Below are 12,570 nucleotides of genomic sequence, written 5' to 3'. Positions count from 1 at the left end.
TTGCAGCAGAGCCAGAATCAGAAACAAAGGGGCAGGGCACTCCCACTCAACCAACTTCCTCTTAAGAGCCCAGGAGACCCAAACTACAGAAAGCAACCCTGGAGAACCAGTCCTGAAAAGCTCTAATCTGCTGATTCTGGGGCAGAGAACTGAGGAATGGAAGGAGAGGAACAGGACACTGTGTGTGGGGACTATGCAGCACTCTACTAAGCATGAAGGAAAGAGCTCAGCATCCACCTAGGGCCAATTCTGTCTCCCTAAAATTCACTTGGGTCAGAGACCTCAGTGGGTGAACCACGAATTGCCCAGCAGGGGAGGAGGCTGAGGCATTCTGAGATCAAGCCTCCAAGGAAACTTCACCTTAGAGGGGAGGGAGTCAGATAGTGAACAACAGGGGAATATAAGGAAAACAAAATCCCAAACCTGAAATTACCAAAGAGCTCAGGAAGAAGAAAATTCAAAGATCTCAAATATGAGTAGATAAATCAACGAGGAAACTATTAACAGTGGAAAGAAATATGTCCTCTAGATCTAGTAAAGGAGTTCAGGTATCTGTGAATAAATATTATAAAATATTGGGGGGGGGGTGCCCACAATGTCTAGCCTATAGCAGAGGTCTAACACACGTTTGTTGTGCTTTGCTGAAGTTTAGCACCATTGCCCACTAGTTCCCTGAAGGAGGCTGTTATACTAGTTCTCCATCATCAAAAGATTTTTTGTATAGTGTCTACGATAAATTTGACAGGTGTGCTATTGGTCTGAATGAAGTATCTTCCATTATTAGGAGGTATCTCTGTTGCATGGATAATTTTGATTAGACCCTCCCTTTATTATAGAGAGCTGAACCATGAACCATGGCTGGTAATGCTCCAGAAAGGATAATAGGTCTTTGGAAGGAGGGAAGTTCAAGAAGAACAGTAAAGAAAAGAACTCCACAATACAGGGCACAGGTGTGGTAAGTTCTAAATTTGGCATTTAACGCCATCTTAGATAAACAGAACACGCACCATTGGATCTCACTGGTGCAAAAATGATTTGCCTTCCTTCTTTGGGGCATTGCCACTTGCTGCACTTTTGTCTGATGAAAGAAAGCATTGTCAGATCATATTGCTACTGACTTATTGTGTTCCTGGTTTTTATACCAGAACTTAAGAACTCCATGATGATATGCCAATATATTCATAATATACCAGTCTTAAGAGTTGTCTCTCCTATTGTTGGCTCCACAGCAGATTGTAGGGTTGGATTTTAAGAGAAAAAAATGTATTAGTAATAAATAATAGAAATAATCATGATTATTAAATAGCTGAATGACAATGTCCTCTGCCCAGTTGTTATGATTTTGTAAGTAGCTTTACCATTATTGCTACTTATGCCATTTCACTTTTTTTTTGTTAAAAGTTATACAAAATCCACATGAAATAGTTGCATTACATTTAGTCTGACAGCTGGTAAACGTAAATGATAATCATGATCCTCTATAAGGCATTTGACCTCTCTGAGACTCCTTATCTGTAAAAGAGGGATGTGGTGAGGAATAATCTTTGTAAACCGTAAAGTGCTATACAAATATAAGTTGCTATAATTATTGCTATTTGTACAAAACTATGCTGAGATGACGATGAAAAAAAGGGGGGGAAGGGTCTATAATATAGTTATGGAGAGCCTAAATGGTGAGAAATGTCTTCTAGAACTAAAATCTATAATATTCTTTGAATCAAAGAAGATTCAAGTAGATGAAGAGTTTGAGAAATAGCAAAAGGGTTGATGTTCTTACTTGAAAACTACATAAAAGGAAAACAGAACATATGGAGAGATGACCTCCATTCCTTAATTTAAAAAAAATGTATCCATAACTCCTGAGGGGTTTCTTTTCCAGATACCCCATAATTTTTCATCTTCATCTCTAAAACAAAAGGAACCATATACAATGATTCAGGGACATTATTCTTGATTCTTATACTTACCATTGTACTTCAGACATCAAAACTGTTCTTTCATCCATTCCCCCTCCCTCAAATACTATCTTTGATCTATTTGACCCCATTAACATTGGAGTTTTCTCCTCTTGACATTCCTTTAGGATGAAATAAACATTTTAAACTCTGTAAAATGAAAGCAGATGTTTGTTTTTAAAGGGTTTCCATATAAAACATGTAATAGCTACAGTCTGAGCAAAAACTCTGAAAACACTGCCTTGGAGATTGGCCCATCAGTACCCTGACCACCTATTTCATTCACTTATTCACTCAACAAACATTTACTCTTCACCTATTCTGGTGCAAGGTAGGTGTTCTCAGTATATCTTTGGGGGAAGTAAGTGCACACATTATCATCTTTCATCATACCATCTCAGAAAGGATGGGAAGCATAGAAATCTCAAAAGCAAGTCAGAGTTCTATGAAAAGGCAGTTCTGGGTAGTCCTCATTCTCAAATTGGCTGCTCTCTCTCAGATTTTTGCAATGTTAGCTACCTCTTGAAGTCTTCTATATCACTGATCAAAGTAACAGCAGAAAATTATTTACTTTAAAAAAAAAGGAAAAGGAAGCAGAATGATAAATAGGTCTGTAAAATTTCACCAAGGTGAAAACCATAAATATAATTTATATTTGGAATACATTATTTTTATTTCCATCAGTAGAAATCCACACAATACAAGATGGCAAGAAATAGAAAGTGAGGTAAGTGGGCATTCTTACCTCTTCTCCACTCCCTGGAGCCAGGTTCAAATTCAGGCCAGGTCCAGAAATCACAGGGCTTTGACTATGGTGCATAGCAGCAGTATGTGAGCTGATCTGGGAGCCATCCCTGGACTAGAGCTCTCCAGAGTAGTCTACTTTGCTCTGTACTTGATTCATATTCCCTAGAGTAATATCGATTTGCATATGTCTTGTCCATAACAAGTCAATAAGTATCTTTTATAAGTGCCTGTTGAGTGTAGGTTTTCTTCTAAGTCCCTTCCTTCAAAGAATGTATATGTTCTGCTAAGGGATACATGTTCATAAGTAAATACGTACAGGACACACACAGGGACTCAGTGGGTAGGCATTACATTTTAGGATAGTAATCAATCAGTAAGCATTTACAAAGCTCTTATTAAGATCTCACAGGCTTTCTGCTGAGTGCTGCAGATTTCAAAGAAAAAAAAAAGGCAAAAACAGTCCCTTACCTCAAAGAGTTTACATTCTCCCTCCAAAGGGAAATGATGAAATGTAAACTCAGACGGGAAACCTCTGGCGATTGGGGGTAGAGAGGATTAGGAAAGGCTTCCTTCAGAAAGTGGATTGAGTCTTATGGCATGAAGATCAGCAATAGTAAGTAAGTAATTATAGGCAGATCGTAGAGTATATGGTAGGGAATAAAAGTGTAAGAATCCCGGAAAGATAAGAAGGGGCTAAACAAAGGATGTCACATTCAATCCTGGAAGGAACAGGCAGCCAGAGGAGTTTACTGGGTAGGCTGGTGACATAGTCAGACCTGTACTTTAGGAAAATCACTTTGGCACTTGTGTGGAGGATGATCTTGAGTGGGGCTGTTGAGCTAAGGCAGGGAGAATAATTAGAAGATTCTTATAAAAACCCAGGCAGATGATAAGAGCCTGAATTGGGATTGTGGATGAGTGAGTAGAGAGAAGAGCACATAGACAATAGATATTTTTAAGGTAGAAAGGACATGATTTGGCAATTGATTGGCTATATGGGATAAGAGTGAGAAGGTGAAGATGACACTGGTGAGGTTTCAAGTCTAATAATTGTCGAGAATTATGGTCTTTTTGATGGTAAAAACAGAAATTCAGTAAAGAGAAGGATTCAGAAGGGAAAGATAACGTGTTTTGTTTTAGACATGTTGAGGTATGGGATATCTAGTTCCAAATGTCCAATAGGTAATTGGTAGTGTGGGATTGGAGCTCAGGAGAGAGACTCAGTGGAGAAGATATACAGATCTGGGAATCATTTCCATCAAGAAGTTAACCAAATCTGTGGGAGCTGATGAGGTCACTAAGAGAATATAGAGAAAAAAGAGAAGAGGGCCCAGGAGAAAGCCTTGGGCATTGCCCACAGTTAAGGGATATGACATGGGAAAAGATCCAACAAAAGAGACTGGGGAGCAACAGAGCAATAAGAGATTAGAGTGCTGAGAGACCAATGAAAACTTACAGGAAGATGTATCTAGGAAAAGGTGTTCGACATTGTTTGATGCTACACAGCGGTCAAGAAAGATGAGGACTGAGGACAGGTTACTGGATTTGGCAATTAAGTACACTGGTACACATTGTAGGTATTTAATAAATGTTTCTTAGATTAAAAAGAAATGGGATGTTTCTGGGCCCATATTATTAATTTAGGTTGCCTTCACAACCTGGGATTAGACCTTAAAATACTGTCTACCATTAGGGTTGGGAAGAAGCCATAGTGGATTAGATTTATTCTGCCCAACTTCATCCTTAGAAACTTAGACCAATCAGAGCTACAATGAAAGTAGATATTCAATTTTTTTTAATCTTTCTTTTTATTAAACGTTGGACCTTCTGTACAGAATGTCTCCTAATAGTCTTATTAAAAGGAAGAAATAAGTCTCCTTATGAAATGTCACTTGATAATTTACTTGGCATGATGCACACATAAAAAATGCACAGTATACAATGGATTGAACTCAAGAGACTTGAGATGACAGAAGAACAAATGCATTATCATAGGCAGCAACAATTACAGCTATGACTCATTGGTAACCCATCCAAATACTGCCGTAGGTATGACCGTCGAACTTTACACAGAACTGATAATTAAATGTCCTGAGAGTTTTATTTCTTAATAGTGGCAACATTAGTATAAAGAAATTTGTGGTGGTTATTTTTTGAGACACAGAGCTTACTGAAAAGGATGGAAAAGTATACTTAAAGAATGTAAACAATGGCAAAATAGTTTAAACTTATTGGAGGTATGTATGCATCTTAAGACCATATTAAATATGATGCTATGAGTGAAAAACCTTTATTAAGTGCTAGTGCTAGGCACTGTGCTAAGTCCAAATATAAAAAGTGACAGTCCTTGTCCTCAAGGAGCTTACATTCTAATAGGGAAAAACGGCCCTCCCTTCAATTAAGGGAGTGGTGGCTAGAGAGTAGTGTTGTTGCAGGAATGGTAAGCTGAGTCAGGGCAACTAAATCAGATGAACACATCCCTTCCAGGAATGGTGGCATTTATGATTATTCTCATAGGCAGGTTAAAAGCATAGATGGGTGTAGAGGAAAAGGTATATATAATACAGCATGAAGATGGTCAGGTACCGTGGTGGGTTTGGGTCCAGGATACAAATGATGAATGTCTATCAATGAGATGCACAGGATCCCAGGATTGGAGCTTCATTCAGTGCCTAAAATTTGATGAAAATCACTACTTTTTAATAATGGTTGCCAAGACAGCATGATTTCTATTTTCCTTTTTCTCAATGCTTAGTTCTCCTTATTTCCTCCAGCCTACATCCCTACAGAACCAGAAGAGATGGGAAAAAGCATTTATATATCACCTACTATGTGTCAGATAATCTGCTGAATATTTTTACAAATATTATCTCATTTGATTCTCACAACAACCCTGTGAGATAGGTGGTATTATTATCCTCATTTCACAGATGAGGAAACTGAAGTTAAGTGACTTATTCAGGGTCACACAGCTAGTGAGTATCTGAAGCTGGATTTGAACTCAGTCTTTCCTGACTGTAGGGCCAGTACTATCAGTAGCCTCCTCCAAACAAGTCAGTATTCTTCCTTCCAGGTACCAAGAGTTGAAGGCAGAGGAAAGAGTACAAAGGAAAGAGACAGCACTGGGGGGAAAGAATATTCTTTCTTTGCATCTCACAAAATACACAGCTGACACACTCTAAAAAAGTGAAAAAAGGATACAACTGATTGTCAGTAACTACTTTCAACATTATAGTTTTTACAAGAATTAAATTTCACTTGGGGAATATACAAATCTTTCATTGATTTACTCTTCAACAAACATGTTTCAACCATGTATCCAGCAATGAGCTACAATAAACCTTACTGAAATTATTTTCAGGTGATAGCCACACTATATATTTCAATTCAACAGCATCGACCAACATTTAACATATTCCTCACACTTGATATAAACTTTACTACCACGTAATTTCAGTCAATTCTAATCATAGCATCATAGATTCTTAAGGGTTGGAAGGGACTACAAACTTTATCTGGTGATAAATGAATGGCATGAGTACAAGATGGATGAGATATAGTCAGAAAACAGTCTCCAGTGCCAAAGACATGGGAGTGTTAGTGGGCTGTGAAGACAGTATGAGTCAAAACTACGAAGTGGAAACAGAAAGAACTGATATGACTGTAGACTGCATTAATAGAAATATATTACCAAGAATGAGGAAGCTTCTGGTCCCAATATATTCTGATGGAGTCAAACCATATTTGGAATATTGTGCCCAATTCTTTACCACATTTCAAGCTGGATTATGTCCTGGGGAAAAGTGACCAGTATGGTGAAGACATGAAACTAAGACTTAGTAGCTGAAAAATTAGTAATGATTGGAAAAAGCCAGGAATTGAGAAGATTTGTGGGGGACATGACAGCTGTCTTCAAATATCTGTCACGTGAAAAAGTGACTTGATTTGGTCCTGACAAAGGTAGAAGGGCCTTGACCTTCTACCTCACTTGATGTTAATAATCAGAGGGGATACTGAACAAAGTTATCAGTGTTACACTTTTCAAGGAACCTTGTATAACTGCAAAACATGCATGGAAGACACCTTGTTGGAAGAGAGCTTGGAAGTGGGAATTTTCCTCTACCAACTGATTACAAATTTAGAGCCAACAAATAATAAACATAGTGAATCCCATGTCCCCTTCAGTCAACTGTATGATTATTAAGATGTGGTCTGCCGAGGTCAAGTCTTACTTAGGAAAATTTTCCTGTTCCTTTTTCCTATCTGCAGCCAGAATCCACATGTGGATTATTCTTTTTAAAAATTCTGAACTTCACAAACATCAAAAAAGAGAAAATATAAAATATAACAGAAAAAAGGGATTAGATGTAGTTCTCCATTACATACAGCTTGCTTTTATTAAAAAGTAATCATAAATTCAACATACAATTTTCAAAGCTGCGCCACTTGTGTGTTTCCCTCAGGCTTTCCCTTCTATGCATTTTTAAAATGACTTCAATGACTCTCTTTCTTGGCAACACCATTTGGCTTCCTTCCTGCTTCCCTCTACCCCCCCACCATGAAAAAAAGAAAAACGCAATCCTTACAACAAGTAAGCAGAGTGAAGTAAAACAAATCCACACACTAGCCATGTCCAAAAATGTATGTTTCATTCTTCTTGAGTTAACACCTCAGTTAGGCCGCTGGTAACATGCCTCATTACCGGCCCTCTGAAGTTGTCATGGTATTTATCAGTTTTTCAGTATTTCAAATTTGCTTTACTTTACAATGTTGTTATTTCTATATGAATTATTCTGCTCACTTCATCCTGCATCAGTTTAATCAAATTTCCCCATGTTTCTCTGAAATTATCTCTTTTGTCATTTCTTATGGTGCAATAATGTTCCATGATATTCATATACTATAACCTGTTAAGCTGTTACCTAGTTGTTGGATACACCTTTGGTTTTCAGTTCTTTGCTACAACAAGACTTTCTAAAATCATTTTTGTATATGTGGACCCTTTCCCTTTCCCTTCGATTTCTTTGGGCATAGGCATAGCCATGGAAAAGGGTACGCACAGTTTAGTGACTTGTGAGGCAAAATTCCAAATGGCTTTCTGGGATATTCGCTACTACCCTGCTTTTTACAACAGTGCACTAATGTGCTTATTTCCTCCTAAACCCTCCTGGTTTTTTCCCCTTTTGCGTCATCTTTGCCAATCGGATAGGTATAAGGTTGACAGGAGGTGAAACCTCAGGGTTGTTCTAAATTGCATTTCTCTCTGTCCTTTGGAGCATTTTTTTTGGATAGTTTGGATTTCTTTCTTTAATAATTGCCTGTTTACATCCTTTGATCATTCATCTATTGTAGAATGTCTGTCATTCAAATACTTTCTAGGGTGAATTGGGTGTTCTAGAAGTCTGCACTAAGACTTTTGGAACACCTTGTATATTTTGGATATCAGATCTTTATCAGACAAACCTGATGCAAAAATCTTTTCCTAGTTAACCAATTCCCTTCTAATTTGATTTGTATTGGTTTTGCTTGTGTAAAAACATCAATTTTATGCAATCAAAATTGTCCATTTTATCTTTTATGATTCTCTCGCTTATCAAATCATGAATTCTTCCCCTACCCAAAACTGTGAAAAACATTTTCTTTCATGCTTCTCTAATTGGTTTATGATATAAGCTTTTACATCCAAGTCATTTATGTTTTTGGAGCTTGTGAGATATTAACTTAAAAACTAATTTTTGCTGGAATACTTTCCAGCTTTCCCAGGAGATTTTGAAATAATCTTAGCTCAGTAGTTGGGATCTTTACTTTTCATCAAGTGCTATCTTATTATGTATGGTTATACCTAATCTGTTCCACTAATCAACTACATATATAATCAAATAGTTCTGATGATCACTGCTGCTTTGTAATACAGTTTGAGATGCGTTATTTCCAAGGTCCTTACTTTCCCACTTTTTCATTATTTCACTTGAAAATTGTTATTTTTTTCTCTAGATGAATTTTGCTATTTTTTCCCTAGCTGTTTTAAGTGATTCTCTGGTAGTTTTGTTGGTATGATATTAAATGAATAAATTTAATTTATGTAGAGTGTGTATTTTTGTTATATTAGACACAAACCAACTATGATTATTAATCTCTCCATTTACCTAGACTTGTCTATTTCCATAAAAGAGTTAATTGTTTTTTATATAATTCCTATTTTTCTTGCTAAGTGGGTCTGCAAATATTTTATTTATTCTAAAGTTACTGTGAGTAGAATTTCTCTTCCTGTTGTTTGTTGGAAAAATTAGAAAGGTTAGTGATTTGTGTGGGGCTACTTTACATCCTTCAACTTTACTGAAGTTATTATTGATGCAATTAATTTTTTAGTTCATGAGTTTTCCATCTATATCATCATATCTTTAAAAAGTTGCAATTTTGTTTCATTTTCAATGCTTATTCCTCAGTTTCTTTTTCTTCATTATTGCTATAGCTAGCATTTCTAGAACTGTGTCAAATAATAGTTGTGATAATGAAAGTTCTTGCCTTACCCTTGATCTTACTGGAAAGGCCTCTAGTTTATCTCCATTACATATAATGCTAGATAACAGTTTTAGATCAATACTATTTACATACTAAAGAAAGGTACCTCTATTCCTATGGATTTTAAGTCTTTTTTTAAGCATAAATGGATGCTGTGTGTTGTCAAAGCTTCTCCCTCTATTGGAATAATCATGTGATTTTGATTGTTTTTGTTATTAATATGGTCTATGATGTCTATAGTTTTTCTAACATTGAACCAATTTTTGTATTCCTAATATATAGGCTATACTTGGTCACAGTGTGTAATCTTTATGATATGTTGATGTTACCTCTTTGATAATCTTTTACTTAATTTTTTTATACTGATATTCATAGGAACATTGCTTTATAATTTTTTTTCTTTGTTTCTCTCGCCACTTTAGCTATCAAGATCTTTTCTGACTCATTATAATTATTTGGTAGTGTCTTTTCTTTTTTTCTAGTGTTTCAAAGAGTTTATGAAATATAATTATTTTTAAATGACTTATAAAATCAGCTAGTCTAATGATTGTTCTCTTTTGAATCTCATGAATGGCTTATTCATTGTTTTAAAAAATTAGGTTATTTAAATTCTCTATTTCTTATTCTATTATTCTGGGAATTTTATATTTCATAAACATTTGTCCATTTCCTTTAAATGGTCAGTTTTGTTGACATGCAATTAGCAAAATTAGTTTCTAATAATTTTGGAGACAGCATGGTAGAATTCAAAGAGCCCTGGACTGAGTAAGAAAATCAAGGTTTAAAGTTTAGCTTTGCTAGTTAATACTTAGGTAACCTTGGGCAAATCACTTGACATTTCTAACCCTTAGTTTCTTCATCTGTGGGGGTCAGACTAGATGGCCAGTTTATGTTCCAATGATCCCTTTTCCTTTTCATTTGTTGTGATACCCTCTTTAATTTTTTATGCTGACATTTTTGTTTTTCTTTCTTCTTTTAATCAGACTAAGTAATGGCTTTTCTATTTTTTTAAAAAACAGCTTCTTTTTGTGGGGCGGAGCCAAGATAGCAGAGTGAAAGCAGTGACTTGCTTGAGCTCTCCCCCAAACCCCTCCAAATACTCATAAAAAATGGCTCTAAACAAGTTATGAAGCAGCAGAACCCACAAAAAGACAAAGTGAAACAAATTTCCAGCCCAAGACAACCTGGACATTTGATCAGAAAGGTGTATCTCGCCTGGCTGGGAGCTCAGCTCAGCGCCCGTGGGTGGGCAGGCCACAGAGAACCTGGAGCAGGCCTCAGAGGACTGAATCTCTGGAAGCTGTGGAGGTTTCCAGACTCCTCAATCCACGAATGCCAAAGACAACTTAGAAGGTCAGTAGGAAAAGTCTGTTTCTTCAGTGCTGGGAAAGTAAGGCAGGGTCTCAGCTCCACTCCCCAAGAACGTGGCCCTGAGGGGGGGGGGAGCAGCTACTTCCCGAGCTTCTGGCCCACAGACTGAGGGGGAATCCAATGGCTGATCAGAGAGGGATTGCAGGGATCTCTTTGCCAGTGCTAAGGCAGGAATCTCTTGCTTTCCCCTGGATCTGGGTCACAGTTCTGGGCGGTGGTGCTGGGGTAAGGAGGAGCACTGGCACGGTGCAGCTTGTAGTGGCTGTGGAGAGGAACCCTCCTCACAGTTACAGAACAGAAAAGAATACTTGTGGTCACAGGCCAGGAAAAGAGTAAACACCTCGACCCTTATCATACCAACTTGGAAGAACTGAAAATTTATAAGTCCCTACAAGTATCTCTGAAAACAGCTATACAAACCCTTGAAGCTTGGGACAGTACATTCTCCACATTGGAAGCAGATTCATACCTTAACAAAGAGTTTAAAACTCAAGTAATTGGCCGGGATCATGAGCAAGCAGCACAAAAAGAGTCAGACTATATTATCTTACTTTGGTGAGAAAGAAGATCAAAATATACAACTAGAAGAAGACAACAAAGTCAAAGCTCCTACATCCAAAGCCTCCAAGAAAAATATGAATCAGTCCCAGGCCTTGGAAGAAATCAAAAGGGATTTTGAGAAGCAAGTAAGGAAGTAGAGGAAAAACTGGGAAGAGAAATGAGAGTGATGCAAGAAAATCAAGAAAAACAAGTCAACAGCTTGCTAAAGGAGACCCAAAAAAATACTGAAGAAAATAACACCTTAAAAAATAGCCTAACCCAAATGGCAAAAGAGGTCCAAAAAGCCAATGAGGAGAAAATGCCCTAAAAAGAAAAATTGGCCAAATGGAAAAGGAAGTCCAAAAGATTACTGAAGAAAATACTTCCTTAAAAATTAGAATAGAGCAATTGGAAGTAGTGACTTTATGAGAAATCAAGACACTGTAAAACAAATCCAAAAGAATGAAAAATTAGAAAACAATGTGAAATATCTCATTGGAAAAACAACTGACCTGGAAAATAGATCCAGGAGAGAGAATTTAAAAATTATTGGACTATCTGAAAGCCATGATCAAAAAAAGAGCCTAGACATCATCTTTCAAGAAATTATCAAGGAAAACTGCCCTGATATATTAGAACCAGAGGGCAAAATAGAAATTGAAAGAATCCACAGATCTCCTCCTGAAAGAGATCCCCAAAGGAAAACTCCTAGGAATATTGTAGCCAAATTCCAGAGTTCCCAGGTCAAGGAGAAAATATTACAAGCTGCCAGAAGGAAACAATTCAAGTACTGTGGAAACACAATCAGGATAACACAAGATTTAGCAGCTTCTACATTAAAGGACCGCAGGGCATGGAATATAATATTCCGGAGGGCAAAGGAGATAGGATTACAACCAAGAATCACCTACCCAGCAAAACTGAGTATAATCCTTCAGGGGAAAAAATGGTCATTCAGTGAAATAGAGGACTTTCAAGCATTCTTGATGAAAAGACCAGAGCTGAATAGAAAATTTGACTTTCAAATACAGGACTCAAGTGGAACATGAAGAGGTAAACAGGAAAGAGAAATCATAAGAGACTTATTAAGATTGAACTGTTTACATTCCTGCATGGAAAGATGATATTTATAACTCATGAGACCTTTGTCAGTATTAGGGTAGTTGGAGGAAAAAAATTATATGTATGTATATATAGATAGATAGATAGAGGGCACAGGGTGAGTTGAAGATTAAGGGGTCATATCTGGAGAATAAAATTAAGGGATGAGAGAGGATTATACTCAGAGAAGAAGAAAGGGAGAGGTAGAATGGGGTAAATTATCTCACAAAAAAAAAACAGAAAAGAAAAGTCTCTTACAGTGGAGGGGAAACGGGGAAGGTGAGAGGGAATGAGTGAATCTTATTCTCATAGGATTTGGCTTAAGGAGGGAATA

General features: G+C 37.0%; 1 protein-coding gene across 2 annotated transcripts in view; it reads right to left on the bottom strand.

The window, feature by feature from the left end:
• Positions 1-12,570, bottom strand: part of METTL15 (methyltransferase 15, mitochondrial 12S rRNA N4-cytidine) — a 230,418-nt gene that overhangs the window by 14,513 nt on the left and 203,335 nt on the right. Inside the window, exon 6 of one of the 2 annotated variants that reach the window (XM_020977970.2) lies at positions 4,557-5,374. The exons of the other annotated variant lie outside the window; for it this stretch is intronic. Within the exon in view, the coding sequence (XP_020833629.1) occupies positions 5,364-5,374 (11 nt within the window). The 3' untranslated portion in view covers positions 4,557-5,363. Of the gene's footprint in view, positions 1-4,556; positions 5,375-12,570 lie in introns of those variants that run through there. 2 annotated transcript variants of the gene reach the window in all.

Source organism: Phascolarctos cinereus, unplaced genomic scaffold (genome assembly GCF_003287225.1).
Source record: "Phascolarctos cinereus isolate Bilbo 61053 unplaced genomic scaffold, phaCin_HiC Scaffold_9;HRSCAF=440, whole genome shotgun sequence".
NCBI lineage: Eukaryota > Metazoa > Chordata > Mammalia > Diprotodontia > Phascolarctidae > Phascolarctos > Phascolarctos cinereus.
Note: the sequence above shows the minus strand (reverse complement) of the source record. Positions and strands in the feature narration are given on the sequence as shown.